Source organism: Rhinolophus sinicus, linkage group LG11, assembly GCF_036562045.2.
Source record: "Rhinolophus sinicus isolate RSC01 linkage group LG11, ASM3656204v1, whole genome shotgun sequence".
Classification (NCBI taxonomy): domain Eukaryota; kingdom Metazoa; phylum Chordata; class Mammalia; order Chiroptera; family Rhinolophidae; genus Rhinolophus; species Rhinolophus sinicus.
In genome coordinates, this window is record NC_133760.1 from 23135780 (window position 1) to 23163102 (window position 27323).

The 27323-nt window shown below is 43.6% G+C and overlaps 2 protein-coding genes across 7 annotated transcripts in view; one reads left to right on the top strand and one right to left on the bottom strand.

Moving 5' to 3' along the window:
- The window catches only part of BCO1 (beta-carotene oxygenase 1), a 62215-nt gene extending 41369 nt beyond the window's left edge, over positions 1–20846 (bottom strand). For 3 of the 6 annotated variants that reach the window (XR_012490121.1, XR_002135803.2, XM_019711148.2), the window contains exons 1-2: positions 3286–3539; positions 209–337 (exon numbers count right to left, since the gene is read on the bottom strand). Coding sequence is in view for 2 of the 6 variants with exons in the window: in XM_019711148.2 (XP_019566707.2) it covers positions 209–337; positions 3286–3349 (193 nt within the window). In the remaining 4 variants the exon portion in view is untranslated. Of the gene's footprint in view, positions 1–208; positions 338–3285; positions 3540–6178; positions 6345–6643; positions 6773–10924; positions 10944–19342; positions 19502–20707 lie in introns of those variants that run through there. The other 3 variants (XM_074314530.1, XM_074314529.1, XM_019711138.2) reach the window with 3 other exon arrangements.
- The window catches only part of LOC109459290 (polycystin-1-like protein 2), a 47156-nt gene continuing 37882 nt past the window's right edge, over positions 18050–27323 (top strand). Inside the window, 6 exon segments of the mRNA XM_074316009.1 lie at positions 18050–18305; positions 20661–20902; positions 22606–22714; positions 25196–25220; positions 25222–25254; positions 25256–25332. Of these exon segments, the coding sequence (XP_074172110.1) occupies positions 18050–18305; positions 20661–20902; positions 22606–22714; positions 25196–25220; positions 25222–25254; positions 25256–25332 (742 nt within the window).

Below are 27323 nucleotides of genomic sequence, written 5' to 3' on the forward strand. Positions count from 1 at the left end.
GCAGGCAACTTCTAGAAACTAGATGAGAAAATGGACTCTCTCCTAGAACCTAGAGAAGAAATGCAGCCTGGCCAACACCTTATTTTAGCCCAGTGAAACCTATTTTAGACTTCCAGAACTGTAGAAGAATAAGTTTGTGCTGTTTTAAGCCACTAAATTTGTGGTAATTTGTTACAGCAGTAACAGCAAACTTATACAGTGCTCTTACCATCTCTAATTGTGAAGCTGTGGAGCAAGGCTAGCCCATCAAACCAATGGTTGTATCTGGTCTCCCCCACCGTGTGCTTCCCAGGCCCGTTGCGAAGCAGGGTTCCCTGTAGCCATGCTGGAATCTTGCCTGTTAGGAGAAAGAATTTTAGTTTCCAGTTTCCGTGTCTAAACCAAAAAGCTAGAAGAAATGGCCATGGAAAGGAATTGAGGACATAGCTCCAATACCACTCACTACATCCATTCATTTACTCAGCAGTCATTTGCAGAACGCGTATAATATGCTAGCACTGAGGGTACCAAGATGAATAGGCATCCTCCCTGTCCTCAAGTTGCTCACCATCCATTGAGAGACAGAGACAGAGGAATCTCTGTCCAACAGGGTGGTTAGACATTCAAAATACACTGTGGTAGAAGCAATGCAACAGCCTCAGCCAGGGGGCTGCATGGAGCAGAACCTCACCCTGATGTGGCGAGGAGAACAGAAGGGTGAGGACTGCTTCCTGGAGGAGGTGACCTGGATGAGCCTTGAGGGAGAGCAGGTATTTGCCTCACAAAAGCATGAGAAACAAACATTCTAAAACCGTGCTGTCCAATGTGATAGCCACCAGCCCCATGTGGCAATGGAACACTTGAAATGTTGCTAGTCCAAACTGAGATGTACTGTAAGTATAAAATACACACCAGATTTCAAAGAATAAGTATGAAAAAAAGTAAACTATTTCATGAGCAATTTCAAAAATACTGATTACATGTTGAACTGATGTTTTAGACATGTTTGGTGTGTTAAATAAAATATACTATTAAAATTACTTTCATCTGTATCTTTTCGTTTTTTGGGTTTTTTTTTTAAGATTGTATTGGGGAAGGGGAACAGGACTTTATTGGGGAACAGTGTGTACTTCCAGGCCTTTTTTCCAAGTCAAGTTGTTGTCCTTTCAGTCTTAGTTGTGGAGGGCGCAGCTCAGCTCCAGGTCCAGGTCCAGTTGCCATTGCTAGTTGCAGGGGGCACAGCCCACCATCCCTTGCGGGACTCGAGGAGTTGAACTGGCAACCTTGTGGTTGAGAGCCCACTGGCCCAGGTGGGAATCAAACTGGCAGCCTTTGGAGTTAGGAGCACGGAGCTCCTACCACCTGAGCCACTGGGCCGGCCCTTGTTTTTGCTTTTTTGAATGTGGCTTTTAGAAAACTTAAAATTGCACACGTGGCATACATTATATTTCTGTTGGATAGCACTGCTCTAAAGATAGGGTGCTGGGGAGAACGTGAGGCAAATTTTACACTATGCCCGCAGGACTCAGCTCCGATGGCTCTCAGTGGTCAGTATCTTGACAATGCCCCTTGTATTGGCTTCCCTCCCAGTGTTTCTTGGGATCAACTCCCAAACAAACTACTTACATCTGCATTCTTATCTCTGGAGGAACCCGAACCAAGAGCTCAAAGACCAGTTCAAAGACCACAAGATATGCCAGCTGTTTAGTAAGACCGGACTATAGTTTTCGAGTGAGGACATCATAAGTATTGAGGCTGGAGAGTCAAGCAGGGGCCAAGTGACAAAGGTCAACAAAACCACATCCCAAGAGCTTTGATTTGATGGTCAGAAGAATGGGACACCTTTGACCGTTATAACAGGGAATAGTAAGATAATTTTTCTGCAATTTTTTTAATTTATAAAATTCACATAACAAAAAAGACACCATTTTAAAGTGTACAAATCGGGGTTTTTTTTAGTATATTCACAGTGTTGTGCAACCATCAGCATTATACAATTCCAGAACACTTGCATCAGCCCCAAAAGAAGCTTTGTTAGCAGTCACTCCTCATTCCTTAGCCCCAGCCTCTGGAACCGCTAATCTACTCCCTGTCTCTAAGGATCTGCCTCTTCAGGACATCTCATATCCAGGAAATATGCTCAGACTTAGAAGTTTCAAAAGTTGTCTCTGGCTGTAGTGTGGAGTGTGGACGGTAGGAGGAACCAAGGGGAGGGAGGAAGACCAGAGAGATAAGGGTGGCAGCAGCAGGGATGGAGGAAAAACTACGGAGGACACAGAACTGACAGGACTTGGAGTCTGATTAAACACAGGGAACGGCAAGGGGAGCGCTCCAAAACACGCCAGCCAAGACTCTTGCCTGGGGCAACTAAGTAAATGGGGGGGGGGGGATTATTCACAGAGACCCAGGATACAGGAGGAGCAGGTGAGGCAGAGCAGGGAAACATGAATGGAAGCGTAGCGTTAATGCCATAGGGATAAGGAAAAGAACATTTACTGAGCACTATGCAATTTCCAAGGCATTTTCTCAGTTCAAATCTCCCATGTGACTTTCCTTCCTCATAAACGCTCACTGTTGTCCTCTTTGTGAAAAACATCCAGTCCATCTCTCCGAAGATGAACCTGCCTGTGAGCCTGAGCTGACCCACTCGTTCTCAGAACCCTGAGCAAGCTCTACCCTGGGGGCCTGAGAGTTCAGACCTGGTCACTGCCCTGTAGAGTCTAAATAAGATGGCACCAGGAAAGTGGCAACACAGAAGAGGAGGAGAAAGCCAGACACATGAACGAGACACAAAGCCCACTGAAGGAACGTTCCTGTGAAGGATGCCCCTGTGAGTCTCTTTTACTGGCTCTGCAGGTACTGCCATGCCCAAATCACCCGTGATAGCTGAGAGGAAATCACAGCAGGCTCTCCATGCCCTCCCATGGGCATGTGCAGCAGGGAGAGTTCAATCCTGCTTGTCCACTTTGAAACTAATTCAGGATGCACACATTTGAACGAACACAGCACCCAGTTGGAATGGGCCACATTTTGCAGAATAATTGCATGGTATGTATGCCAAGTGCAGCATTCCTGGGAGTTTTCTCCTGGAAATAGTGAGAACAACTCTATTCTTGGAAACTGAGCTATAACGTATAAAAGCGCACCTCGATTTCCCAGAGAATGTTTCTGGATTACAGGTCATTTTCTCCCATGTACTGTTTTCCAGATTTTCCACAAATAATTTACAAGTATTACTTTTATAAGCAGAGAAAAGCATACATCTAAACATAAAATAAAAGCCAACCATTTATACAGAATGCTCACCTGTCACTTTGGCTGTCACAGGCTCTAGTTGTTCTTTCTTATCTTTGCCAAATAGTACATCCATCGCAGGATGCAGCGAGAGATGATACTGACAGTGAACAGACGCTCCTCTGTGTTCAGGCAATTGCTCCTTAGCTCTGCTTTTCCTTTCCTTCAGGCTCTCCTGCAGCTTCCTTCCTTTACAGATACCTCCTTCCCTTTTGGTGCCACTTGTTTCTCCCTTTGCGTTTTCCCTCTCTGAGGGCCTGGTATAATTTGAATGCCAGGAGGGGGTGGGGGATGTGGGGCGTGAGTGGGTGGGTGGAGGGGGATGCTGCAACAGCACTATTTATGTTTGGTCAAAGGTCAATTCCCCAGCCAGGTGTTCTAGTTAATCTTTAATCTTAGTGTATCCCCAACTCTCCCTTTCCAGTTCCATTTTTGGTTCAACAAAGGAGTCTCTTGCTGGGTTTAGATTGGCGGGGTAATTTAGCGGTGCATTCTGCTTTGGTATGCTGTTTGAAATAAACAAACCTAGGAGGTGGAGGTGGTTTATAATCAAAGAGAGACTGTCAGGACCACCAGTGACACCTGGAATTAGAGTAGCCAAGAGCTGTCAATCATGTGAATTCCCACTGCCCATCATGGGCCCTTCTTTTGCAGAGATGGGAAGGGTTTCTTTGTTTTGTTTTTAATGAAGGTCCCTGAGCCTCCTTCCCTCCAAAGATCTATGTGTAAAGAGCAATTTAATTCATGATATTTCTCTTTTGGAGAAGTAAACATAAAATGTTTCATGTACCCATTTAAACAACAAATGTAAAAAACCAAAAACTCTACTCACGAACCTTGAGGAATAGTAAAAACCAAACTTCAGCTCAACTTCCTATCCTATCAAGAGGGAGAATTTGATGTTAGGGTTTCCCTACATTTGCGCATCTCAGTGTAATGCCACTGCCTAAAATCCATGTTGAAGTTGCTGTGAATGTTGGGTGATGAGTTCATGAACTCATTTTACTCATGCCGCTTAAACAAAGAACCAGCCATTCCTCTCCGGGTAGAGTAGGAAAGGGGGTGGTGCCTCAGCTGGGTCTCAGACAAGACCAGGCCCCAGTACCGCAGAGCTCAGTCTGAGAGCAGCCTGGTCTGGCTGGGCTTCCGCACTCACTGTACATTCCATTCACCTACCTGGTTGAGCTACACTCCAGACTCACTGATTCAGAATCTCTGAAGATGGAGCCCAGCCCTCCACGTCCTTACAATGTCTCCAGATGATGCTAACGTGTGCTGCAGATGTTGAGAAGCCCAGGTCCAGGGGAAGATGCTACATGTTTGTGTGGAAAGAAGACTCACATTCCTCCCTTTTCTGTGTGTTTGGGGTATGTTACTTAGCCTCTCTGAGCCTTCATTTCCTGAACTGTAAAATGGGGGCATAATGATGTCAAAACCTCAAGGGTATTGTAGATCAGGGGTCTAGCAAAAGCACCTGGTCCCAAACAGTTATCACTGCTACCTCCCTTCCTTTCCCATTCTCTCAGAATGCTCTTCCCTTTGACTTACATTTTCCATTAAGTCCCATAAAAACTTACCGGTTTATTTTACTATCTGGTCTAAACATTTGTATCTATGTCAGGGTTATTTATTCCTAGGGTGTGAAAGCTGTGTCCTTGCGAGGATTAAATGACAGTGTCTGGCATACAATGAGGGCTCAGAAAAAGAAAAATTCACACCACCAGAAGCAGCAGCTCTGGTGCGAGGAAAAAAAAAGAGAGCTCAGGGCTTAGTGATCAGAAGACCTGGGTTGGGATCTCAGCCCTACATATTTAAAAACTCTGTGACCTTTGTCATATGACCCCTCCGAACATCACTTTACTCTGCAAAACAGGATGGCAATACCTATGTCGCAGGGTTTGTTGGGAGGATTGTATTGAAATTGTCAGTGAAGGGGCGGCCGGATGGCTCAGTAGGTTAGAGCGTGACCTCTGACCAACAGGGTTGCTGGTTCAATTGCCACAAGGGCCAGTGAGCTGCGCCCTCCACAACTAGATTGAAGACAATGAGCTGCCACTGAGCTTCTGGAGGGGCGGCCTGATGGCTCAGTTGGTTAGAGCGTGAGCTCTCAACAACAAGGTTGCCGGTTCAATTCCTGCATGGGATGGTGGGCTGTGCCCCCTGCAACTAAAGACTGAAAATGGCGACTGGACTTGGAGCTGAGCTGCGTCCTCCACAACTAGATTGAAGGACAATGACTTGGAGCTAATGGGCCCTGGAGAAACACACTGTTCCCCAATAAAAATTGGAAAAAAAAAATTATAAGTGAAAACATGACCGTGCTCTCCTTTCTTGTTCATTTGGTACATTCAGAAAAGCAACGGCCCCCATCCACTGAGCACATTCTCTGAGTCAAATGCTTTGCTAAGCACTCTGCATGTACCAGCTCGCTCTGGTCTTATATAATCCTTTAAGACGGGTATTCTTAGCAGCGTTCTAGAGATGAGAGAACTCAGAGAAGATAACCAACTTGCCTTAGGATACGCAGCTACTAAGAGATCGAATTAGGAAGCCCAGCCAGGCAGCCTGACTTCAAAGTATGTACTCTGTGACAGTTCCACACAGCTCCCATGCACAATGGATGTCTGCCAGATTTTTACTGAATGAAGTAACAGGTGGAGGACCCTGAGAGAGTCAGTCTTGGGTTGATATCATTGCCTCATTATATACTACTGAGGAACCAAGGCAAGCTCTTTGTTTAGGTCCAAACTGTACCCTGGGGACAATTATATGGTGAGATAAGGATTTTTGGATAATGGTGATAATAAATTAATCATAATGATCAATATCTGTATTAGTTTTAAAGGCTGCCATAGCAACGTAGCACAGAACAGGTGGCTTAAACAACAAACATTTATTTACTTACAGCTCTGGAGGCTGGGAAGTCCAAGATCAAGGTGTCAGCAGAGCTAGTTTCTTCTTGAGGCCTTTCTCCTTGGCGCGTAGATGGCCATCTCATTGTGTCCTCACCGGGTCTTCCCTCCGGGGACGTGCATCCCTAGTGCATCTTTGTACGTCCAATTTTTCTTTTCCTATAAGGACACCAGTCGGAATGGATTAGGGCCCACCCTAAAGGCCTCATTTTGACTGATTCATCTCTGTAAAAGTGCTATCTCCAAATACAGTCACATTCTGAGGTACTGGAGGTTAGGGCTTTAACATATGAATGTTGGGGGGACACAATTCAGCCCATAACAATATCATGAAGGCTCAACAAGTTAATGGAAGATGCTTCGGCTGAAAGTGCCAGAATATCTACTGCAACCCTGAAGATGTGCATTTATCTCAGATATCAAGTCATCTGAGGGTCCTGAGTAGCTCAGAAGCTCACCTGAGTCATCTCGCCAGGCTCCATTCCATCTACCAGACTCTTGTCTTCAGAGGGTTGGTTTCTCATCCTCGGTCTTACGAATGATTGCCTTCACTCTAGGAATCGTACTGGCATAATAATATGCAAAAGCTGGAACATAAGGTGGGGACAAAGGAAGCATTTTCATATTTCTCTCTCTCTTCTTTTTTAAGTTAGAGGAAAATCTTTCCCAGAATCCCAAGAAGGTTTTCTCTTAGTCTCATTGGCTGAACTGTGTCACATGATCACCCCTGGACCAATTCCTGGCAAGGAGAAACAGGAGTGCCCTGATTTCTTTAAACCCATCACGAGTCTTCTCCCCGGCAGATATGTCACCTGAACATATCTGAATTCCATTAGCAGGGGGCGGCCAGATGGCTCAGTTGGTTAGAGCGCGAGCTCTCAACAACAAGGTTGCGGGTTCAATTCCCACATGGGACGGTGGGCTGAGCCACCTGCAACTAGGATTGAAAACAGTGACTGGACTTAGAGCTGAGCTGCGCCGTCCACAACTAGACTGAAGGACAATGACTTGGAGCTGATGAGCCCTGGAGAAACACACTGTTCCCCAATATTCCCCAGTAAAACAAAAAGAATTCCATTAGCAAGGAAAAAGGAGTGAACCGCTTGAAATAGGCAACCTACAGGCAGTACAGTATTCATGCATTCTCACATTCATTCACTCATTCAACACATATTTACTGAGTACCTACTACATGCTAGAAGTACAGCAGTGAACAAAACAGGAAAATAATTCTGTGCCTTCTTAGAATTGATACTGACTACATGCCAAGTTCTAGGGCTATAGAGGTGATTAATGAGACTCACTCTCTGACTTCTTTGGCTCCCATTATGTTCTTCTTGTTTGGAGGGCAAGTCTGCATATCCCAAAGGACATTCATTTCCCAAAAGAGTTAGGGGTCTTGGAGTGGTTCCCATGACCGCCTTCCTGTTAAACCTCCATCCTCCCTCTTTATTAACAGAGATAACCAGCAGCAGCTGCTTTTTCCCCTAGACTCCCTGGCATTACTCTGAACCCACGGAAGCCTGGTCACTGCTTTCTAGGTCTTTACTAATATGGGAAGAGTGGGACAAGGGACTTGTCACCAGCACGAGCTATCTCCTGGCCCATCCTCCAGCCTCAGATAAATGCCATTCACTGGATGCTTGACACATGCCAACTACCATGCTAAGTGTCTTATTAGCAGTGTTTTATTTAATCCCTCCACATCTCTGCAAGGGAATCATTACCAGACTCAGAGGTGTGGAGGAACTTCATCAAGGTCAGCAGCTAGTCAGTGCACGTTCTTCCTCACTACATAGTAATGCTTTCCACCTTTTGAAGTTGCTGATTAAGGAACAGAGTATATATGTGAGTAAAACTAGGTGTTCCACTTTTAAATTTAAACCCGTTAAATTTCTATAATGCATTCACTGCCTTAAAATGGGATGAAAACTGGTCAATGTAATCTATTTATTATTAAAACATTTAATAAAATGGGTATACAAGGAAAGTACCTCAATATAATAAAGGCCATATACAACAAACCCTCAGCTAATATCATACTTAATGGTGAAAAACTGAAAGCTTTTCTTCTAAAATCAGGTCCAAGACAAGAATGTCCCCTCTTATCACTGTTACTCTACACAGTATTGGAAGTCCTCGCCAGAGCAATCAGGCAAGAGAAAGAAATAAAAGGCATCCAAACTGGGAATGAAGAAGTCAAGCTGTCACTTTTTGCAGACAACATGGTTCTTTATATAGAAAACCCTAAAGACGCCACCAAAAACTATTAGAAACAACAAACAAATACAGTAAAGGCGCAGGATACAAAATCAACGTACAAAAATTTATTGTGTGACTACTATATACTAACAATTATATTTCAGAAAAAGAAATGAAAAAAATAATTCCTTTTGCAATTGCCACAAAAAGAATAAAATATCTAGGAATACACTGAAAACTATAAGACATTATTAAAAGAAATTGAAGAAGACACAAAGAAATGCAAAAATATTCTATGTTCATGGATTGGAAGAATCAACATAGTTAAAATGGCCACATTACCCAAAGCAACCTACAGATTCAATGCAATCACCATCAAAATCCTAATGGCATTTTTTAAAGAAACAGAACAAAAAATCATCAGATTTGTATGGAATCACAAAAGACCCCAAATAGCCAAAGCGATCCTGAGAAAAAATAACAAGGCCGGAGATATCACCCTCCGTGACTTCAAATTATACTACAAAGTGACAACAATTAAAATAGCATGGTATTGGCAGGAAAACAGACACACAGACCAACAAAACAGAATTGAAAACCCAGAAATAAACCTATACATATATGGGCAAATAATTTTTGACAAAGGAGCCAAAAACATACAATGGAGAATAGAAAACCTATTTAATAAATGGTACTGGGAAAATTGGAAAGCCATGTGCAAAAGAATGAAACTAAACTGCTATCTGTCACCATACACTAAAATTAACTCTAAATGGATGAAAGCTCTAAATATAAGACCTGAAACAATGAATTGCATGGAAGAAGGCATAGGCATTAAACTTAGGGAGCTTGGGTTCAGAAATAATTTTATGAATTTGACCGCAAAGGAAAGGGAAGTAAAAGCAAAAATAAATGAATGGCACTATATCATACTAAAAAGCTTCTGCAGACAAAAAGAAACCATCAACAAAACAAAGAGGCAACAAACTGAATGGGAGAAGTCATTTGCAAACAATACCTCTGATAAGGGGCTAATATCCAAAATATATAAAGAACTCATACAACTCATCAACAACAAAATACCCAATTAAAAATGGGGAGACACTTCTGCCAAGAAGACATATAACAGCCAACAGATACGTGAAAAGATGTTCAATTTCACTAGCTATTAGGGAAATGCAAATCAAAACCACATGAGATACCACCTCACACTTGTTAGAAGGGCTATTATCAACAAGAAAAGTAATAACAAGTGTTGGAGAGGCTGTGGAGAAAAAGGAACTCTCATACACTGCTGCTGGGAATGTAAATTGGTACAGCCACTATGGAAAATGGTATGGATGTTCCTCAAAAAGTTAAGACTAGAATTACCATACATCCCGGCAATCCGTCTTCTGGGTATCGACCCAAAAAATCTGAAAACATTTATCTGTAAAGCTATATGTTCATTGCAGCATTATTCATGATTGGCAAGACATGGATACAACCAAAGTATCCTTCAATAGATGATTGGATAAAGAAGATGTGGTACATATATACAATGGAATATTACTTGCCCATAAGAAAAGATGAAATACTGCCATTTGCGACAACATGGATGGATCTTGAGATTATCATGCTAAGCAGAAAAAGTCAAGAACCACATGAGTTCACTCGTATGTGGGATATAAAACTGAAAGCAACAAACAAACAAGACAAACAAATAAAACTCATATGCACAGACAACAGTTTAGTGGTTACCAGAGAGTAAGGGGGAGAGGGGTGGTAGAAAAGGGTAAAGGGGGTCAAATATATGGTGATGGAAGGAGAATTGACTTTGCTTGGTAAACACACAATGCAATACACAGATGATGTATTATAGAATTGCGTACTTGAAACCTATATAATTTTATTAAGCAATGTCACCCCAATAAACTTAAAATAAATAAAAAAAGAAAACTGGCTAGTGCATAAAAGAACAGGGCAATGGGAACGTGAAAGAAAGTAACTTGTCTTACACAGAATTTTGGTCTGCCCTTCAGAGGCAGGGAGGCTTCATTTCCTCCCTTTGGGAGGGAGAGGAAAGGGTCACAAATGGGTGACCCTGCTCTGGATTTGCACACACCATATCTTCTAATCCTGGCACAGACCTTGCAGGCATTTTATTATCTTCTTTTTATTGAGAAAGCAAATGGAGCTCGGTAAGTTTGTGCCACAGGGCCAGAGATCACACAACACGGGGCAGGGATGGGGGATATGAACTGTGGGATCCTCCTACTTCGTAATTTTGGGGAAGGATTTGGGAAAAGGAGGCTACCTTTCCCTGAGGCTACTATTGCACGGAATATGCTGTGTCCATAAAACAGCCATGAGGTGAAGAAGTAAAAACAAATTTTGTGTGTGTGCTAAAAAAAACCCCAATAGCCTTATTTTGCAATTCCGTATCTCCTATTGCAAAATGATTGCCTAAAATGAGTTAATATTTCCCTTTTGGAGATAATGTTATCATATCTAAATTACTTGACAGTTTTCCAATTAAGTTAGCTTCTAAATGGTACCTTTAATTAATCAGGTGATAAGCTGAGCAGATAATGTGGAAATCCCAGATAGCAGGGTTCAAGGGGACAGGCAAAGTCCCAGCAAAGGTGGCAGCTGCCTCCCCGAGGAAGAAGCATTGGGGGTGAAAACCCACACTGTCCACAGGCCTGTTCAGGAAGCAGGATGTAGGGAGTGCTGGGAAAGCAGCCCTAGGGCTCCTGGAGTGAACACTTCATCACTAAAGGAAAGACCACACATTAGGCAATTCATATTTAAGAGCATTCATTAGTTCCACAAAGTCCTACTAGACTGCAGAGACTAGTGTCATATTGGGTATTAGAGATAGAAAAATATGAGTAGGAAATCACAACTCCTAAGGAATGCAAATAAATAATAACAGTGGGGTGGCTGGTTGGCTCAGTGGGTTAGAGCACAGCGCTCTTAACAAGGTTGCCAGTTCCATCCCCACATGGGCCACTGTGAGCTGTGCCCTCCACAACTAGATTGAAACAACTACTTGACTTGGAGCTGATGGGTCCTCGAAAAACACACTTAAATAAATAAAAGTTGAAAAGCAAATCCTTTAAAAAAATAGTAGTAGTATTAATAATACCAATAATAATAACAATGTGCCACACTTGGGAGGCAGAGTTGATGAGACTGAAATACTACGAGCATTACTGGTAGAAAAGGAAGTCTTCTGATGAATGAGATAGAATACTTCAGTTTTCCACCATGTACTCAGGGCCCAATAAGAACTACTAGGTCATAGCCTGGACTGTAGTCCTGACATTTCTACCTCCTAAATACTTTTTCAGATTGTTCCTCTCTCTTCCAGCCCCCCAGCCACTATCTTCACTATAGTTGACCTCTTGGGAGCAGCCTTCTCCTGGGTCTCCCTGCTTCTACTCTCACCCCCTCCAATCTACCTTTCCTCTGCCACCAGGTGACCTGGCTGAAATTCCCGATCATGTCACTCTCCTATTTAAAATATAGAGTTTAGCATAGTGCCTGGCACATAGTAGGTGCACAACAAATATTTATCGAATGGATGAATGGTACATGGCCTCATTGTGCTACATCGTCATTATATTAGTTTGCTAGGGCTGCCATAACAAAGTACCACAAACTCAGTGGCTGAAAGAGCAGAAATGTATTCTCTCATAGTTGAGGCCAGAAGTACGAAATCAAGGTGTTGGCAGAACCATGATCCTTCTGAAGTCTCTAGGGAAGAATCTCTCCTTATCTCTTTTAACTTCCGGTGGTTGCTTAGAAATCCTTGATGTTTCTTGACTTGCAGCTGTATGACTTCAATCTCTGCTTGTCATCACATGGCTGCCTTCCCTCTGTGTTTGTGTGTCTCTATGTACTGATTTCTCTCTTCTTATAAGGAGAAACAGTCATTGGATTAGGGCCCACCCAAATCCAGCATGGCCTCTTCTTAAGTTAATCACATCTGCAAAGGTCCTATTTCCAAATAAGGTCACATTCACAGGTACCAAGAGTTAGGACTTCAAAATCTTTTTGGAGGATACAGTGGAATCCACATAGTCAGTAAGCAAAACAATTTAAAAGCAGAAATTTAAAAAGCTATAAGGGGATTTATTTTTACAGCCAAGTTCCTGTAGTTTCTTCCTCACTCTTTCTGCTCTCTTTTTTAAGGCTGAAAACTTCTAAACAGTGCTAAGATGAAAGTAGGTTAAACTGCTCTGAGGACATGGAAGATGTGGTTATTGGCACCTGTAGAGCCTGAGAAACTTGCGGGAAGAGGTTTATAGTTGAGCTATATTGGAAAAAGGGTAAAAGGGTATAAGTGTGCAAGCAAGCATATGAGAGAAGGCATTCTCAATAGAGAAACAGCATGTGTAAAAATATGGAGGTCAGCCAGGGCAGACCGCCCATGGAGGATAATGTAGGGTATTGTAGTTTATGTTGGTTCTGGGGTACTGACAAGAAGTAAGGATCTGACATTCTGGGGCCTCTCCTTGAGACACCCTTCCAGCAATTCCCTACTGCCACCCCTTTCTTCCTGGCTAGTCCTTCAAGATCCAGGTTACCAGCCACCATATAGAAGCAAACAACTTAGCATATGTGAACAAACATGGAGGGCTCACCTACACACATGTCTAAAATACTGAGAGACCACCACTCACCATCCCAATGACTAAGGTCATTATCAGTTGCTCAGAGATGGTCCCCAAGTATAGAATTCCAACCATCAGGAAAGGACACAGCTCAGCTGTTGAGCATGTTTCCCAGGATTTGATCCGGCAGTCTGAGTCTTCACGGGGGAACAACAGCAGGAACAACAGAAAGATAATTAATTTGGTTTAAATAGGCACTGAGTCCATAGCCAAGAATCATACAGATGTTCACGCCCTGTGGGCCAGCATCGCAGTCCTGGGAGCAGGCCTGTCTAAACCTGGGCTCTCTCAGAAGCAGACCCCAAGACAAGGATTCAAGTGTAAATGGTTTATTGGGAAGGTGAACCCAGAAAGGGCCAGTCGCAGAATGGGAAAGTGAAACAGGGAGAGAAGACATTAGGTGCATTATCAAGGCCATTGCCATCACGGGCAACTGAAGTGCATTCTGGCTGAGGGACTCTGGAGATGTTATGAACACGCCTCAGAGTTATTTGGAGGAAGCTGGAGGATTGGTCCACCAACTCTGGTCAATCAAGGATGAGAGTGTCTCCCAAGAGGCCTAACTTCCAGGCACTTCCAGCCCATCCCTTATATGCAAAGGGAGACAAAAAGCTGCAGGCACTTCCATTTAGAAGCCTTACGTGGTAAGCGTGAAGGGTTAAGGTGGGACATTGACAGTTTCTGCTACAACCCTCAGGAGCTACCTCAGCCCAGGCTAAAGGGTAAGTGCAAGATGTTCACAGCAGCATTGACTAGAATAGCAAAACTGAACACGTGACAAACAGATGACGAAAACCACACAAAATATCTAGCAACGTGGGAATGGTTTAGTAATGTCCATTCAGAGAAAGGAGGCACAGCCACCACCAGGCCAATGTCAAAGGCCTTGAGCAACATGGAAAAGACTTACCATCAGACGCTAAGTGGGACATGCAGGGTGCAATATTGACTAATTATACTCACACTACGGTTATGCCTGGGCAAACACCTAGCTTCAAGGCAAGAAGCATTCAAAGGAAGCACAGAGAAATGAAAATGTATTAGGGTAGTGGGACCATGAGAATTCTTTTGCTTTGTTGCCTTTCGATCAAATGGAGGGCAAAGATTCACTAGACCAATTAAAAACACCAATTCACATAGAGCAATGTATTCCCCCCCCCCCCCCCACCGTGTACTCCGGGCATCCTCTCCCAAATGAACTGCTGGCACTTGAATTCTTGTCTCAGCTGGCTTCTGGGGAAACCCAAACTAAAATGGGTCTGTTCCCAGGACTGGGATGTCTGAGCCACAGGGCATGGCCATCTTTATGGTTCTTTTCATGCTTCTGTTTAAACCAGACTCCCTCTCTTTCTGTTTTCATTTGCTGACCTTGAAAATCAGGATTAGGCAGCTCAGATAGCTGCATGTGATCGCTGGAAACATTCACACGTGTCCAGCCATGTCCTGCTTCCTTTTTTCCTGTACACAGAGGTTAAGGCACACCGGGAGCTCACATCATCAGGCTGGGTTCCAGGCCCAGGAGCATGCAATTTATCAGAATGCAAAGAATGTGAAAATGGAATTTAGCCTGCCAATTGGGTTCCTTATCAAATGTCTCCAAGCATGTTCCATGAGCAACATAAATTAAGCCTTTACCCAAAGAGATACATTATCTCTGCGTGAGGCCTTCTACATAGTTTTCTAATGGAAGTCATTAAAGGCTTGGCTCCCGGAGATAAGAGACCAGTTGTGCCCAGCCTGTGAATCAGCCATGACATGCCTTGGGCTCTGTCTGGTAGGGCTACTCCAGAGGACTTGGAAGGGCTTTTGGAAAGGGAAAGGGTGCAAGCGTCAGCCCCAGGGACCTAGGCGATGGGGCCAGGCTGGCAAACGTGCATCGAGTCCCACTATGTGCCAGTGATGGGATAGACAGAGATTTTAAGAGACGTTATTCTTTCCCTGCAAGAAACTCACAGAATAAAACAGCTCAGAGTCCATCAATGGATGCATGGATGAACAAAACGTGCTCTAGCCACACACTGGGATATTACCCAGCCGTGAAAAGGAATGGAGTACTGATGTATGCTCCAAACTGGATGAAGCGTGACAATATTCTGCTGAGTGAAAGAAGCTAGACACGAAGGTCAAATATTATATGATTCCATTTATATGAAATGTCTGCAATAGGTAAACCCATAGAGATAGAGTGTAGTGATTGCCAGGGGCTTGGGGGACAAAGGGGTGGGGAGCAAAAACAGAGAAAAAAAGACATATCAGAGCAAGGTGACAACTTAAAATCAAATATTAGACAACCGTGTTCTCTAAACTCTGTGGCCATCCTGCCATGAAAAACTGTTTACCTGACACCTTTTTTGTAGGTTCCAGGGTCCCACCACATTTCATGGCTCCCTTCTCCAACCTCGTATTACTAACTTCTTATGCAGACCATTTCCACCAGTGCTGTTTTTGTTGCAATGGTGTAAACCAGGGGTGTCCAAACTGCGCCCGCGGGCCAACTGCAGCCTGCGATCCATTTTTTACTGGCCTGCAGCAAATTCCAAAAATGTATTTAGTTTACTTAAATAAACCAGGTGAGGCAATACGTACTTCACCTCGAGTGAGTGGCCCAGATGTTTGTGTATTTTACCGAATATGGCCCTTAGTGAAAAACGTTGAAAAAAGTTTGGACACCCCTGGTGTAAACCATGCCCTATCCCAGCCCAAATGGTCTATGTAGGTATTTTCCTAAAGAAAAGATTTCCAAGAAGAACTCTGGTACTAGTAGTTAAAACAATTTTTCCCACCACTAAAGTAACATAGTAATTTTGGCAAATTTAATTCATTTTGCAAGTTACATGAACAACACACATTATTCAGGAAGGCAAACAAAGGCGGGGATTTATTAGTTCTGGAAAACCCTTCATTCAACTATTACTCTACAAACTTTTATTGAGTGTCAAAACAAAGCAAAACAAAACAAAAAGGCATGAATCACTGATACATGCTACAACATGGATGAACCTTGAAAACACTGTACTAAAGTGAAAGAAGCCAGTCACAAAAAAGTCCTCACCATATGTATGATTGCATTTACATAAAATGTCTGGAACAGGCAAATTCAGAGACAGAAAGTAAATTAGTGGTTGTCAGGAGCTGGGGGGAGGAGGAAAAGGGGTGTGACTGCTAATGAATTTCCTTTTGGTGTGATGAAAATGTTCTAAAAGTCATCGTTGTGATGCTTATACAACCTTGTGAATCAACTGAAAACCCTTGGCTTGAACACTTTAAATGGGTGAATTGCATGGCATGTGGATTATATCTTAGTAAAGCTGGTATTAAAAAAGAAAAACAAAATGCAGAGGAGAGAAGCGTATTACATAAGGCAAGTTCTACAAAGTTAGTGAAATTTGAGCTGAATCTTGAAGGTGATCAGGGAAGGACTACGGAGAAAGGGGTTCCTGGTTGAGGGGACCGACCACACAGAGGTGGGACAGAAAGGTCAGGAGCAATTAATTATGATAGGAAGAGCTGTGACGTTGAGCTTGTGGGGGAGACGAGAGGCCCATGAGATTTTTTTTCTTTGAAGAATTTATTTTTTTTGAACAGGTAATATATTTGCATGGCACAAAACAGGAAAGCTAAAAAAGGTGGCCAGTGAAACAAGTCTGCTCCCTCTTCTGTCTCCCACTCACCTAGGCCCCTACCACCCAGGCAACAACTATGGCCAGTCTCTTGCATGTCCTTTATGAGATATATATTATATACATACAGATAAATATTCATATATGTTTTTATGTAAATGGCATTAGGCCATCAACAAGGTCTCATACTTTGCTTTTAATATTAGCAAAAGTCGTAGCGATCCTTCCAAATTTGTAGACTAAGATTTTGTTCATTTTTCAGTGGGTATGTAGGATGTACCACATTTTGTTAACTGGTTTCCTGTCAATGGACATTTAGGTTGTTTCCAATTTTTCCTTCTTATAAAGTTCTGCAATGAATAACATACGGCATTTCACATACGTATACGAATTTATCTGTAGGTGAAATTCCTAGAAGTGGAATTGCTACATCACAGAGCTTGTGTTTTTTAAATTTTGATAGATTTTGTCACACTGCCTACCACAGAGGTTGTACCAATTTACTGTTCCATTGGCAATGAGTAAGAGAGCCTGGTTCTCCACATTTTGGGGTGGGGGGAGGACTGTTTGGAAATAATTGTCAGGGGTCAGTTCATACAGAGCTTTGTATACAAAGCTACGAAGCTTGAACTTGATCCGTAGGCCACGGACACCCACCTGGAGGGTTTAGACATTGGATGAGGAGGGGAAGGTTTGAAGTTTTAAAAGCTTATTTTCATGACGACATCAAATAAATTTTATAGGAAGGAAATTTTTACTCTTTAACATGACTAATGATGTGATGAATCAGAGAGGGTGGAGAAAAATCTCCATTAGGACTTAAGCCACACTGGGAAGAATATGATTATCATTTGGGCACAGTGGCCATTCTAGACAATAAGATTGGATATGAGTGCGACTTGGTTTTTTTTTGCAATCCCATTAACTCTAACTTTTCTGCCATTTTTTAAAATCACATACTTCCCACATGCTGACAGCTTCTAATGAAGCATTTGTCTTTCAAGGGTAATGACATAAAACCAATAGAGAAGAATTTTTATCAGAAGCTACCAGTTGACTGAATGACAAGCAGACAGGTGATACAGCAGATTTATCTTCCTTTAGAAGACCATTTTGCAAATTAATTGGATTTGGAACTGGCATTAAACAAAGAGCGGGGGGGGGGGGGGCAGCAAAACTGCAGACACATTCATCCTGAGTCTTTGTTTCTTAAACAAGAGGTAGTCGCTATTATTAGATGCAAAGAGAGAAGAAAGGCTGGCTGGCAGATGGCTGTGAAGGTAAGAGCATTGTGAAGGACTGAGAGCCAGCTCCGTCCAGACTCTCCAGCAGTGGTTCAAGCACAACAAGCCTGGCACTCCCAGGGCTCGCTCTGGGGTTTATGACCACTGCTGCTAAGCCGGAGGAGGACAGCTGTTGCTCTAAGAAGCAAGTGGCTTTCAGAGACTCTTGCTATAAAGTTGTGCCTCTTGGCCGCTCCTTCTACAGCGCCCAGAACTGGTGTGAGGTGCCAGGAGGCCATTTGGTCTTTACTCGTGATGAAGGCACCCAGCAGTTTCTGTGGAAGCACGTCTCCCAGGACAGGGAATGGTGCATTGGACTCATAGGGAACTCAGCTCAGAATGGACCCACAGACGGTATGTGCGGTGATACTGCGTTGGAACTTGTGGCTGCATCCTCACCATCGCTTCCTACCCAGAGCTCGAGCTCCATAGAGCACACTGATATGTCCCAAGTCCCATGGGAAGGACACCCTCCTCTTTGGTTGTTTTGGGCATCAAATTAAAACATTCATGCACAGCACCTAGCCACAGAATCCGGCACATAGTTGACACTCTGGAAACTTGCATTTCTTTGCGTGGGCCTAATACTACCACCTACGACTTCTTCAGTTCTTGATAGACTAGTGCCCTGCACTATCCTGAGTGCTTCGTGTCCGTTATCACATGGAATCCTTACAATAACCGATGAGGTCATTACTGTTGTCCCTATTTTACAGGTGATAAAACTGAGTCTAGGGAAATAATTACTAAGCTATTTTCAAAGCATTTCCACATGTCTTCCCACCCCCGCTGCCCACCTTATGAGGCTGAAGCAGATCAAGTGCTTAGCGTGGCTCAGTTCACATTAGTCTCATTTTAATGGACCTCCTGGAAACTCACTTATCCTTTACTCTGTGAGGGCTCCTTCCTCCAACCCTAGTACAACCAGGGGAGACCTTCTCAGTGCACCTGTAGGACTTTGTCCCCGCCTCTATGACAGCCCTTCAGTTAGTTAGGCATCATCCCCCCTAGACAATGAGGTCTTCAAGGGAAGGAACCATATATTCTGACAATTTTTTGTTTTCCTGGTGCCCATATATATCAACAATGGATAAGTAAACAGTCACATTTAATCCTTACACCTGCCCCATGAAGTAGGCATTGCTACTCTTATTTTATGGGTGAGGAAAATTAAGTCCAGGGAAGAAATGCCTTGCTCCAAATGACACAGCTAGTAAAGGGCAGGGAGGTCTTGAGCCAGGGTCCCACTGTGTCACATTGCCCCGTAGAAACGACTGGGTGTTAGAAACTGATAACTTGGTCTTGGCTAAATATACTGCAGAAATATACCAGAGTGGATGGAAATGCTTTAATAAAGGAGCAGTCGGGAAAGCTCATTTTGGGAAACTCACCGCCAAGGGATGTGAATTCTGCAATATGTCTTTCCGGCGATGTCTCTTCAATGGTTTCTTGCTTTGTAGATGCAGCAATGGCGGGTTTCCGTATATGGCACATCCATTCATACGCAGTTTAAGGAGTTGTGTCTATTGAAAATCTTCACTGAATGTCAACTGTACATGAGAAATAAAATAAATTAAAAATTAAAAATGAAACGTTCAAGGGAGTCAAGCAGGAGTTCCTGTGCTGAGCTGGGCACTCTGTGTACATTATTCATAAAAATAGAAGTCCCTCCACTCTTCTATTGTACGCCCATTATAAAGCTAAGAAAAGTGAGGCTCAGAAAGGCTAAGTGCCTTGCCCAAGGCCACACAGCTGGGAAGTGACAGAGCTGAGACTTGAGCCAGGTTTTCCTGTGGTCAGAAAGAGAGAGATTGAAGATGCTATGCTGCTGGCTTTGAAGATGGATTAAGGGGCCGCAATCCAAGGGGTACGGGCAGACTCTAGAAGCTGGAAAAGGTTGGAGAACAGATTCGCCCCAAGAAGCTCCAGAAGGAACCAGCCCTGCCTACACTTTGATTATTAGCCCAGTAAGACCCATTTTTGGACTTCTGACCTTTATAACAATATGATAAATTTATGCTGTTTTAAGCCACTACATTTGCAGTAATTTGTTACAGCAGCCATAAGAAATGAACACAGATTTTGGTCTATACTCTGTGGCAACCCCTACTCTGTGGCATTCCTACCAGGCAGATAAGCCTAGTTTGAATTCAGCATTTCCCACTTTCTGGCTGTGCACACCTGAGCCAGGTCATTCTTTTTCAACAAATGTTTACTGAGCGTGGACCATGTGCTAGGAGCAAGCTGGAGTGGGGTCTCCGCACAGTAACCCACTGAGCCTGATGTTTGCAATAGCTCAGCTCATAGGACTAGTAGGAAGACTCACTAAAATCACTCATTCACTCAGCAAATGCTAGTTGACCATCTATTCTGTGCCAGGCATTCTTTTTAGATAAGGCTCAAGGAAGGTACTCAAAATAGGTAGAAACAGTTGCCACTTGTATAGCCCTTACTCTATATGTATAAACTCATTTAATCCTCCTAGTGACCCTATGGGGTGTGGTATGGACTCCCTCCTACAGAGAAGAGGAGGCACAGAGAAGCTAAGTAATTTGCAGAGTCACATAGCCAGTGCATGGCTGGGTTGGATCTGACCCTGGGGCAGTCTGGCTCCAGAGCCAACCTCTCACCCCTGCTGAGTCAGCTGCCACGGTGTCCCTGCATCTCACAGTCCTGACCTCTGAAACCCATCTACTTCCCATCAACCAGGCACTTGCCCATCCGTGACCATCAGTCCTCCTAAGGTGTCACCTTACCTTTGCACAGGTGTCAGCCAGAGTCTGGCCTGTGAGGGCCTCAACGCCACCATAAACCGTGGCTCAGGGGAGGTCATCCAGATCCAGGATAAGTTCTGTGTGCACCAGACTCCCCATGATTGCACCCAGGACACTGGACACCCCTCGGACCTGGAGGAGGAATGCAGCTGGGTCAACGTCAAGAATGAAGTGGAGGTAGGGCTCTGCAGCCCTGGCTGTGAATTCAGGGCAGCTCCTGGTGCCCTCTGCCCAGCAAAGGGTTCTGAGAGGCTCAAACAATCTTCATATCTGACCTTGAGCCTCCAACACGGGTAAACTGGCCAGCCTCTGCCCACAACCCTGAGAAGGGAAGCAAGGGAGCTGGAGCTCATCCCTTCACTGGACCCCAGTGGGTCAGGTGGGCATTTTGCTCCCCACCCAACCTGGGTGCAAGAAAATCGCTTCCTTTTTTAAATTTAATTTTTAAAATTCTTTGAAATACTTGAAACATAGACAAGAATAAAAAACATTTTTCAATGAACTCCCACAGACCCACTACCCATTTTGTCAAATCTTAACAGTATGCCATATTTGCTTAAGATTCCCTCATTAAAGGAACAAATACATTAGATCTAAAGCCGACGCTCCTGTCAAGCCCTCCCTGGTCGGCTCCTGTCATGAATTCTGTTCATGAATAACATGTGTGGTTTTTTAATGTTGCCTTCTATGCATTGTACCCCTAAACACTGCATGGTATCATACGGTATGTGTGATCTGCAATGTACTTTCTCTTTACTTTTTTTCTCTTTTCATTCTTTATCTTTTTGTGGGTTGTTTTTTTTTCTTTTTCTTCTGAACATTATGTTTCCAAGGTGTACTATCCATCTTGATACATGTTGTGCTAGGTTATCCATTTCGTCTGTTGCATAACTATGCCACAATTTGTCTCTTCCTCTGTTGAGAGCTGTATGGGCTTTGTCTTAATCCTTGCTATTGTGAATAATGCTGAACAAATGTTCCTGGTGGCATCTGTTGTTCACATGGGAGAGTTTCTCTAGGACCTTCTTTTTCTAAATCAGATTAAATTTGCCTCTGAACTGCATGTACCCCGTGGCAATGATTCCATTTCAGGGACTGCGGGGGCTCTCTGCACCCTCCTGGGGGATGCGAAGGCCTCAGAAACCTCTATCCTCCAGCACACAGGGAGCCTCTCCTCTCTGGTGCCAGGACTGCTGTGGGGCCTGCAGGGTCCCGGGAAAGCAGGTGGTCTGCTGCGAGCCAAGGAGGAAACCAGGGCCTCGGCACCTGTCTGTCCTTTCTCCCCGGCCTCGCTCTAGGCATTTCATTCACCTACATAAGCAGGAAGGAGAGGTATTAGGATGACCCTGAAGTTTCTGGCCTGGCCTCTCCCCGCTGTGGGCACCTGGTATCGCTGGAGCTACAGGTTTCCTAATCTCGTCCTCTCTTTGCCAGTTCTCAGGGTGTAGGTTTCAGCTTTAGGGCATTTGACTAGCGGCCACTGGACGAGTGGTTCTCAAAGTGGAGTCCCTGGGACAGCCGCATGAACACCCCCTGGGAGCTTATTAGAAAAGCAAATTCTCAAGGGGCCCTCCCCATCTACTGACTCAGAATCGCGGCGGGTGGGAAATGGAAGTCTGTGTCTGCACGAGTCCTCCAGGGCATTCCGGTACATTCTAAAGACTGAGAACTGCTGTGTTGGACCCTGAGCTACTTGAGGGCAGGAATCCTACTTCTCTCCTAGTACCTAGCACAATGCCTGGTCTTCAGGAGACACCAACAGATATTTATTGGGTGGATGAATGAAGGAATGAATGAATGTGAGGTCATTCTTCTTTGTCTGAACCTATCCCTTTATGTCCTTCCTGCTTCTTCTGGGATGCGGGCATTTCCCAGGCTAGTGCCAGGGGCTTCAGGCATGCCAGGTGGCAGCAAATGGGACCTTCTTTGGAGACCTGTGCCCCACCTGGGTCAGCTACCTATGGGTGCAATACCACTAGTGTTGGGAAGGTAAGTCCCCAATGTGCCCAGGTGTGGAAATTCCCTCTTCATTTCCAAGCCAAGTCCAGCCCCCCTCGGAGCAGATGGAGCAGCCATCTGTGGGGGATGCTATGTTCTAATTCCTCACACAAAACTGCAGTCCTGTGGCCTGCTCAGCCACCTGGCTTAGTTTGGGGGGTAAAGTGTTTGTGGGTCCTGTTGCAGGAATGAACTGTCAAGCCAGAAGTTTGAAAACATTTTTTTTTAGCCCCAGGACCCTTCAAATTAAATTTTATGGGGTGATCCAGTAAACAGACAAAACCAAAGTTACTTGATTGAAAGGAGTCAGAAGATCTCTCGCACATGCCACACCCACTCAACTACCACCCTTCACATAGACTGCTGTTTTAGAACACACACGGACTTTTTACAAATCTTGAAAACCATAAAAATAACCCATATAACCACAATTTATAAACATTTTATAAATCAAGAAAGAAAAATCCCTCCCTTGAATTCTACAATCCTAGTCCCACAAGGAAGCCACTGTTAACTGTTTAAATTCTTCCGGGCTTTAAAAAATGTTTTCATAGACATGGCTGTGTATGTTATATATGTACATTTTCATAAAAATATAATCATGTAAAATCTATTAGTCTACAACTCATTTTTTTCACTTAATAACACATCCTGGATATCTCTCCAAGTCACTACCTTATTCTTTTAATGATGAAGTAGTATCCCATCATAAGATTATGTCAAAATTTATTTAAACAGTTCCTGTATTGATGGATATGTAGGTTGCTTCCCATTTTTTGTTGTTACATACCACTCTGCAGTGCTCTATTATGCATTCTTGTGTACATATCTTGACATTTGCCTGAGATTATTTTGAAGAGAAGAGTTCCCTAATAGTGGAAATGCTGGGTCACAGTGTGTGCATTTTAAATGTTAACAGATATTGCCAAATTACCCTCCAAAAGCACTGTATCGATTTATATTGCTATTAACAGCATATGAGAGCACCAATTTCCTCTACAGCTGTGAAACCAGACTACACCATTGTCCAATGCATTAACAAGTGGCCAGAACAGCAACTTCTATTGAGGGCATGCGTAATGCTGCAAGGAGCTCTGACTGGAAAAGATGAGTCAGGGAATGTTGGGTTCCCCTGAGGCCATCCAGGAGAGCAGGGTCCGTGGGTATAGGAGAAGAAAGGACCGCATAGAACAGAGGGTACAGAAAGGGAGGGTGGCATGGAAGACAAGTTTTACCAGCAACATTCGTTTACTGGATGTGCTTGGGTGGAATAAGAGTGAGCGAGACGTCTCAATTCTATTTTCTGGGAAGAGGAGGCCACGTGTTTTGGCAGCGCTTTCCACTTGGTGGTTTTGCTAATGGCCAAAGAGTGCCCTTTGGAGATCTGCCAGTCCCAGGGTTGCTGTCATTGGACAAATGTGTAGCTTAGGGCAGTGGATGAGTGGGGTCGGACAATCCATGGACCAAATTTTCAGCCCCAACTTTGATTTCAAATATCCTGTCCCCTTGTGAATCAGTGTGTTCTGATCACAATTATTTTCCGATTTGTGAAGGGGGGGACTTTATCCAGCGGTGCCCCAGCCCTACCCCACCCCCACCGCTGTGCCCAGGAGGGCCTAGCTGCACCCTGACTTTCCTCAGGTAGCTGTGAATCAGGACCTCAACGGCTTTCTGACTAGCTCAAAAAAGTCCTTTTCATCTACTTTCAGCTTCTTATAACTTGTCCCTTCTCCTTTGTGCTCAGAGACCGAAAGACTATGCTTTACAAATTAGCCCACGGCTGTGTGAAGACCCAGCAAATTCTACCTCCCACCCCATCTTCCATGTCAACTTTTGAAGCTCAAGGTTTTGTAAAATTTAATGTGCACTAAATGACTTACAATGATTCACTGGCCACCTTAGCCAAGTAGATTTTCTTAAAGGTGCTTTGTCTTTTTAAACATTATAAAATACATTTGGACAATCAATAGAATTGTGGTTAAATAAATTATGGTACATTGTGCAGCTATTAAAAAGAACAAGGCAGCTCTAACTGGATTTATATAGAACCATCTCCAACATATACTAAGTGAAAAAAAATGGGAGGTGTCAAATAATGGCTATCGTAGGCACCATTTATATAAATGGAAACGTACGTACGTGCTTGTGAATGCTCTGGACGGTGACCCAGGATACTGATAATAGCAGTTGTCTCTGGGGAGCAGAATTGAGGGGCCGAGGTATGGCGGTGCAGCGGAGGAGCTTTCTTTTCCCTGTATACCCTTTTATAAATTTCAAATTGTGTATCTTGGTCATGTATGGCCTGATAATAAAAAATAAAATTCAAAAGACCTTTAAAAAATATTAAATTTCAAAAACCTTTAAAAGCCCCATGTAAACATGAAGGACAGGTGGACAAAAGAGCTGGTTTTAAACAGAAACAGGCAATTTTGCTTTGCAATGGCATATAGCCTTTTGTGTTGTCGTGTACAGGACTGCAGCTGACGGTCTCCAATGAGTTTCATCTTTGACAATGTCACCATTTCCCTGACTCCTCTTTCCCTATGTCGGAAACTTGTCCTGTATAGTTAGTATGGGAGATGGCCACACTTTTGATCCTTACTAGCCCCCACCCCCAGGTAAGAGGAATCTCTGAGCCTTGAGTCAGGATGTGTCAGTGAAGTTTTGCTACATTAACGAAGCATCCGAAAACTTAGTGGCTTACAGTATTTATTATTTCCCATGGTTCTTCGGATTAGCTAGGTGGCTTTTTGTATCGGGGCTGGCTCAGCTGGGGCTGGATGGCCTAGGAAGGCCTTGCTCACATGTCTGGTGGTCAGCAGGATATCGGCTAGGAGCATGTGTTGCTCATCACCCAACAGGCTGGCCTCGGCTCGCTTGTGTGGTGGCAGAAGGGAGTGAGAGCAAGACCCAACGTGCAAGCATATTTCAAATCTCTACTTGTGGCCCTTTCTCTTTTTTCTTTTCTTTTTTTTTTTAATTAAAGTTTATTGGGGTGACAATTGTTAGTAAAGTTACATAGATTTCAGGTGTACAATTCTGTATTACATCATCTATAAATCCCATTGTGTGTTGACCACCCAGAGTCAGTTCTCCTTCCATCACCATATATTTGATCCCCTTTACCCTCATCTACCACCCCCCACCCCCCTTACCCTCTGGTAACCACTAAACTATTGTCTGTGTCTATGAGTTTTTCTTTCTTATTTGTTTGTCTTGTTCTTTTGTTGTTTTTGGTTCACATACCACATATCAGTGAAATCATATGGTTCTCTGCTTTTTCTCTCTGACTTATTTTGCTTAGCATTATAATCTCAAGATCCATCCATGTTGTCACAAATGGTCTTATTTCATCTTTTCTTACCACTGAATACTATTCCATTGTGTGTGTATATATACTACAATTTCTTTATCCATTCATATATCGAAGGACATTTTGGTTGTTTCCATGTCTTGGCCACCATAAATAAAGCTGCAATGAACACTGGAGTACAAGTGTCTTTATGTATAAATGTTTTCAGATTTTTTGGGTAGCTACCCAGGAGAGGGATTGCTGGGTCATATGGTAATTCTATTCGTAATTTTTTGAGGAACCTCCACACTGCCTTCCATAGCAATGGCCCTTTTTCTAATGACCATTGGCCAAAGCAAGTTTCATGGCCAACCCCAGATTCAACAGGTGGAGAAATAGACTCCACCTGTTGATGGAAGGAATGGCAGAGCCACAGAACAAAGGGGCATATGTACAGGAATGGGAGGAATTGGTGCTCACCAGTGTCTCATTATGGAGGCCACATGAAGAGTGATGGAGAGCTGGGTCCTTTCTGCTTTGCTCTGTGTAGGATCTCTCCTGGGTCATTGTTCGAGGAGTCGGTAATAGAGTGAAGAAGATGCTCCCCTGGGTGTGAGAATGCTTTTTGTTGGTAAGAATAATAAAAATAATAATAGCATTATTAATAGTCCAGTCAAGCAACTTTCATGTATAATATCTCACTTAATCCTCATAACAGCCCATGAACTAGAGTTATACCATCTAAGTAACAGCCACTCATCACATGAGCTACTGAGCTGTTGAAATGTGGTTGTTCTCAACTGAGATACGCTATAAATATAAAATACATTTTGAAGACTTAGTTCCCCCTCACCCCCCAAAAATGTAAAACATCTCAGTAATAACTTTTCATATTGATTACACATCAAAAATGTATTTTGGATACATCAGCTTAAATAAAATAAATTATTAAAGTGAATTTCACCTGTTTTTTCACTTTTTACAATGTGGCTATTAGAAAATTTTAAATTACACATGTGGCTCCTACTAATTCTACAAGTACAGGTCGGGTTGCCTAAGCCATATAGCTAGTAAGTGGCAGCACGGTGATGCAAGCCAGGACTGTCTGGCGTGGAACACAGCTCAGGATGTTAGTCGCCTGGTGGATACACAGCACAAGAGTCGGGGCCTGAGTGCACTACCCCACAACCTGCAGGGAACAGTTACTGCCCCAGCCTGAAAGCAGCTGAATCCAATCCATAACATTTCAAAGTCCTATCTGGGCCTTGGGTAAGCTCCATTCTGCCCTGCAGGGTGCCCCAGCAGGAG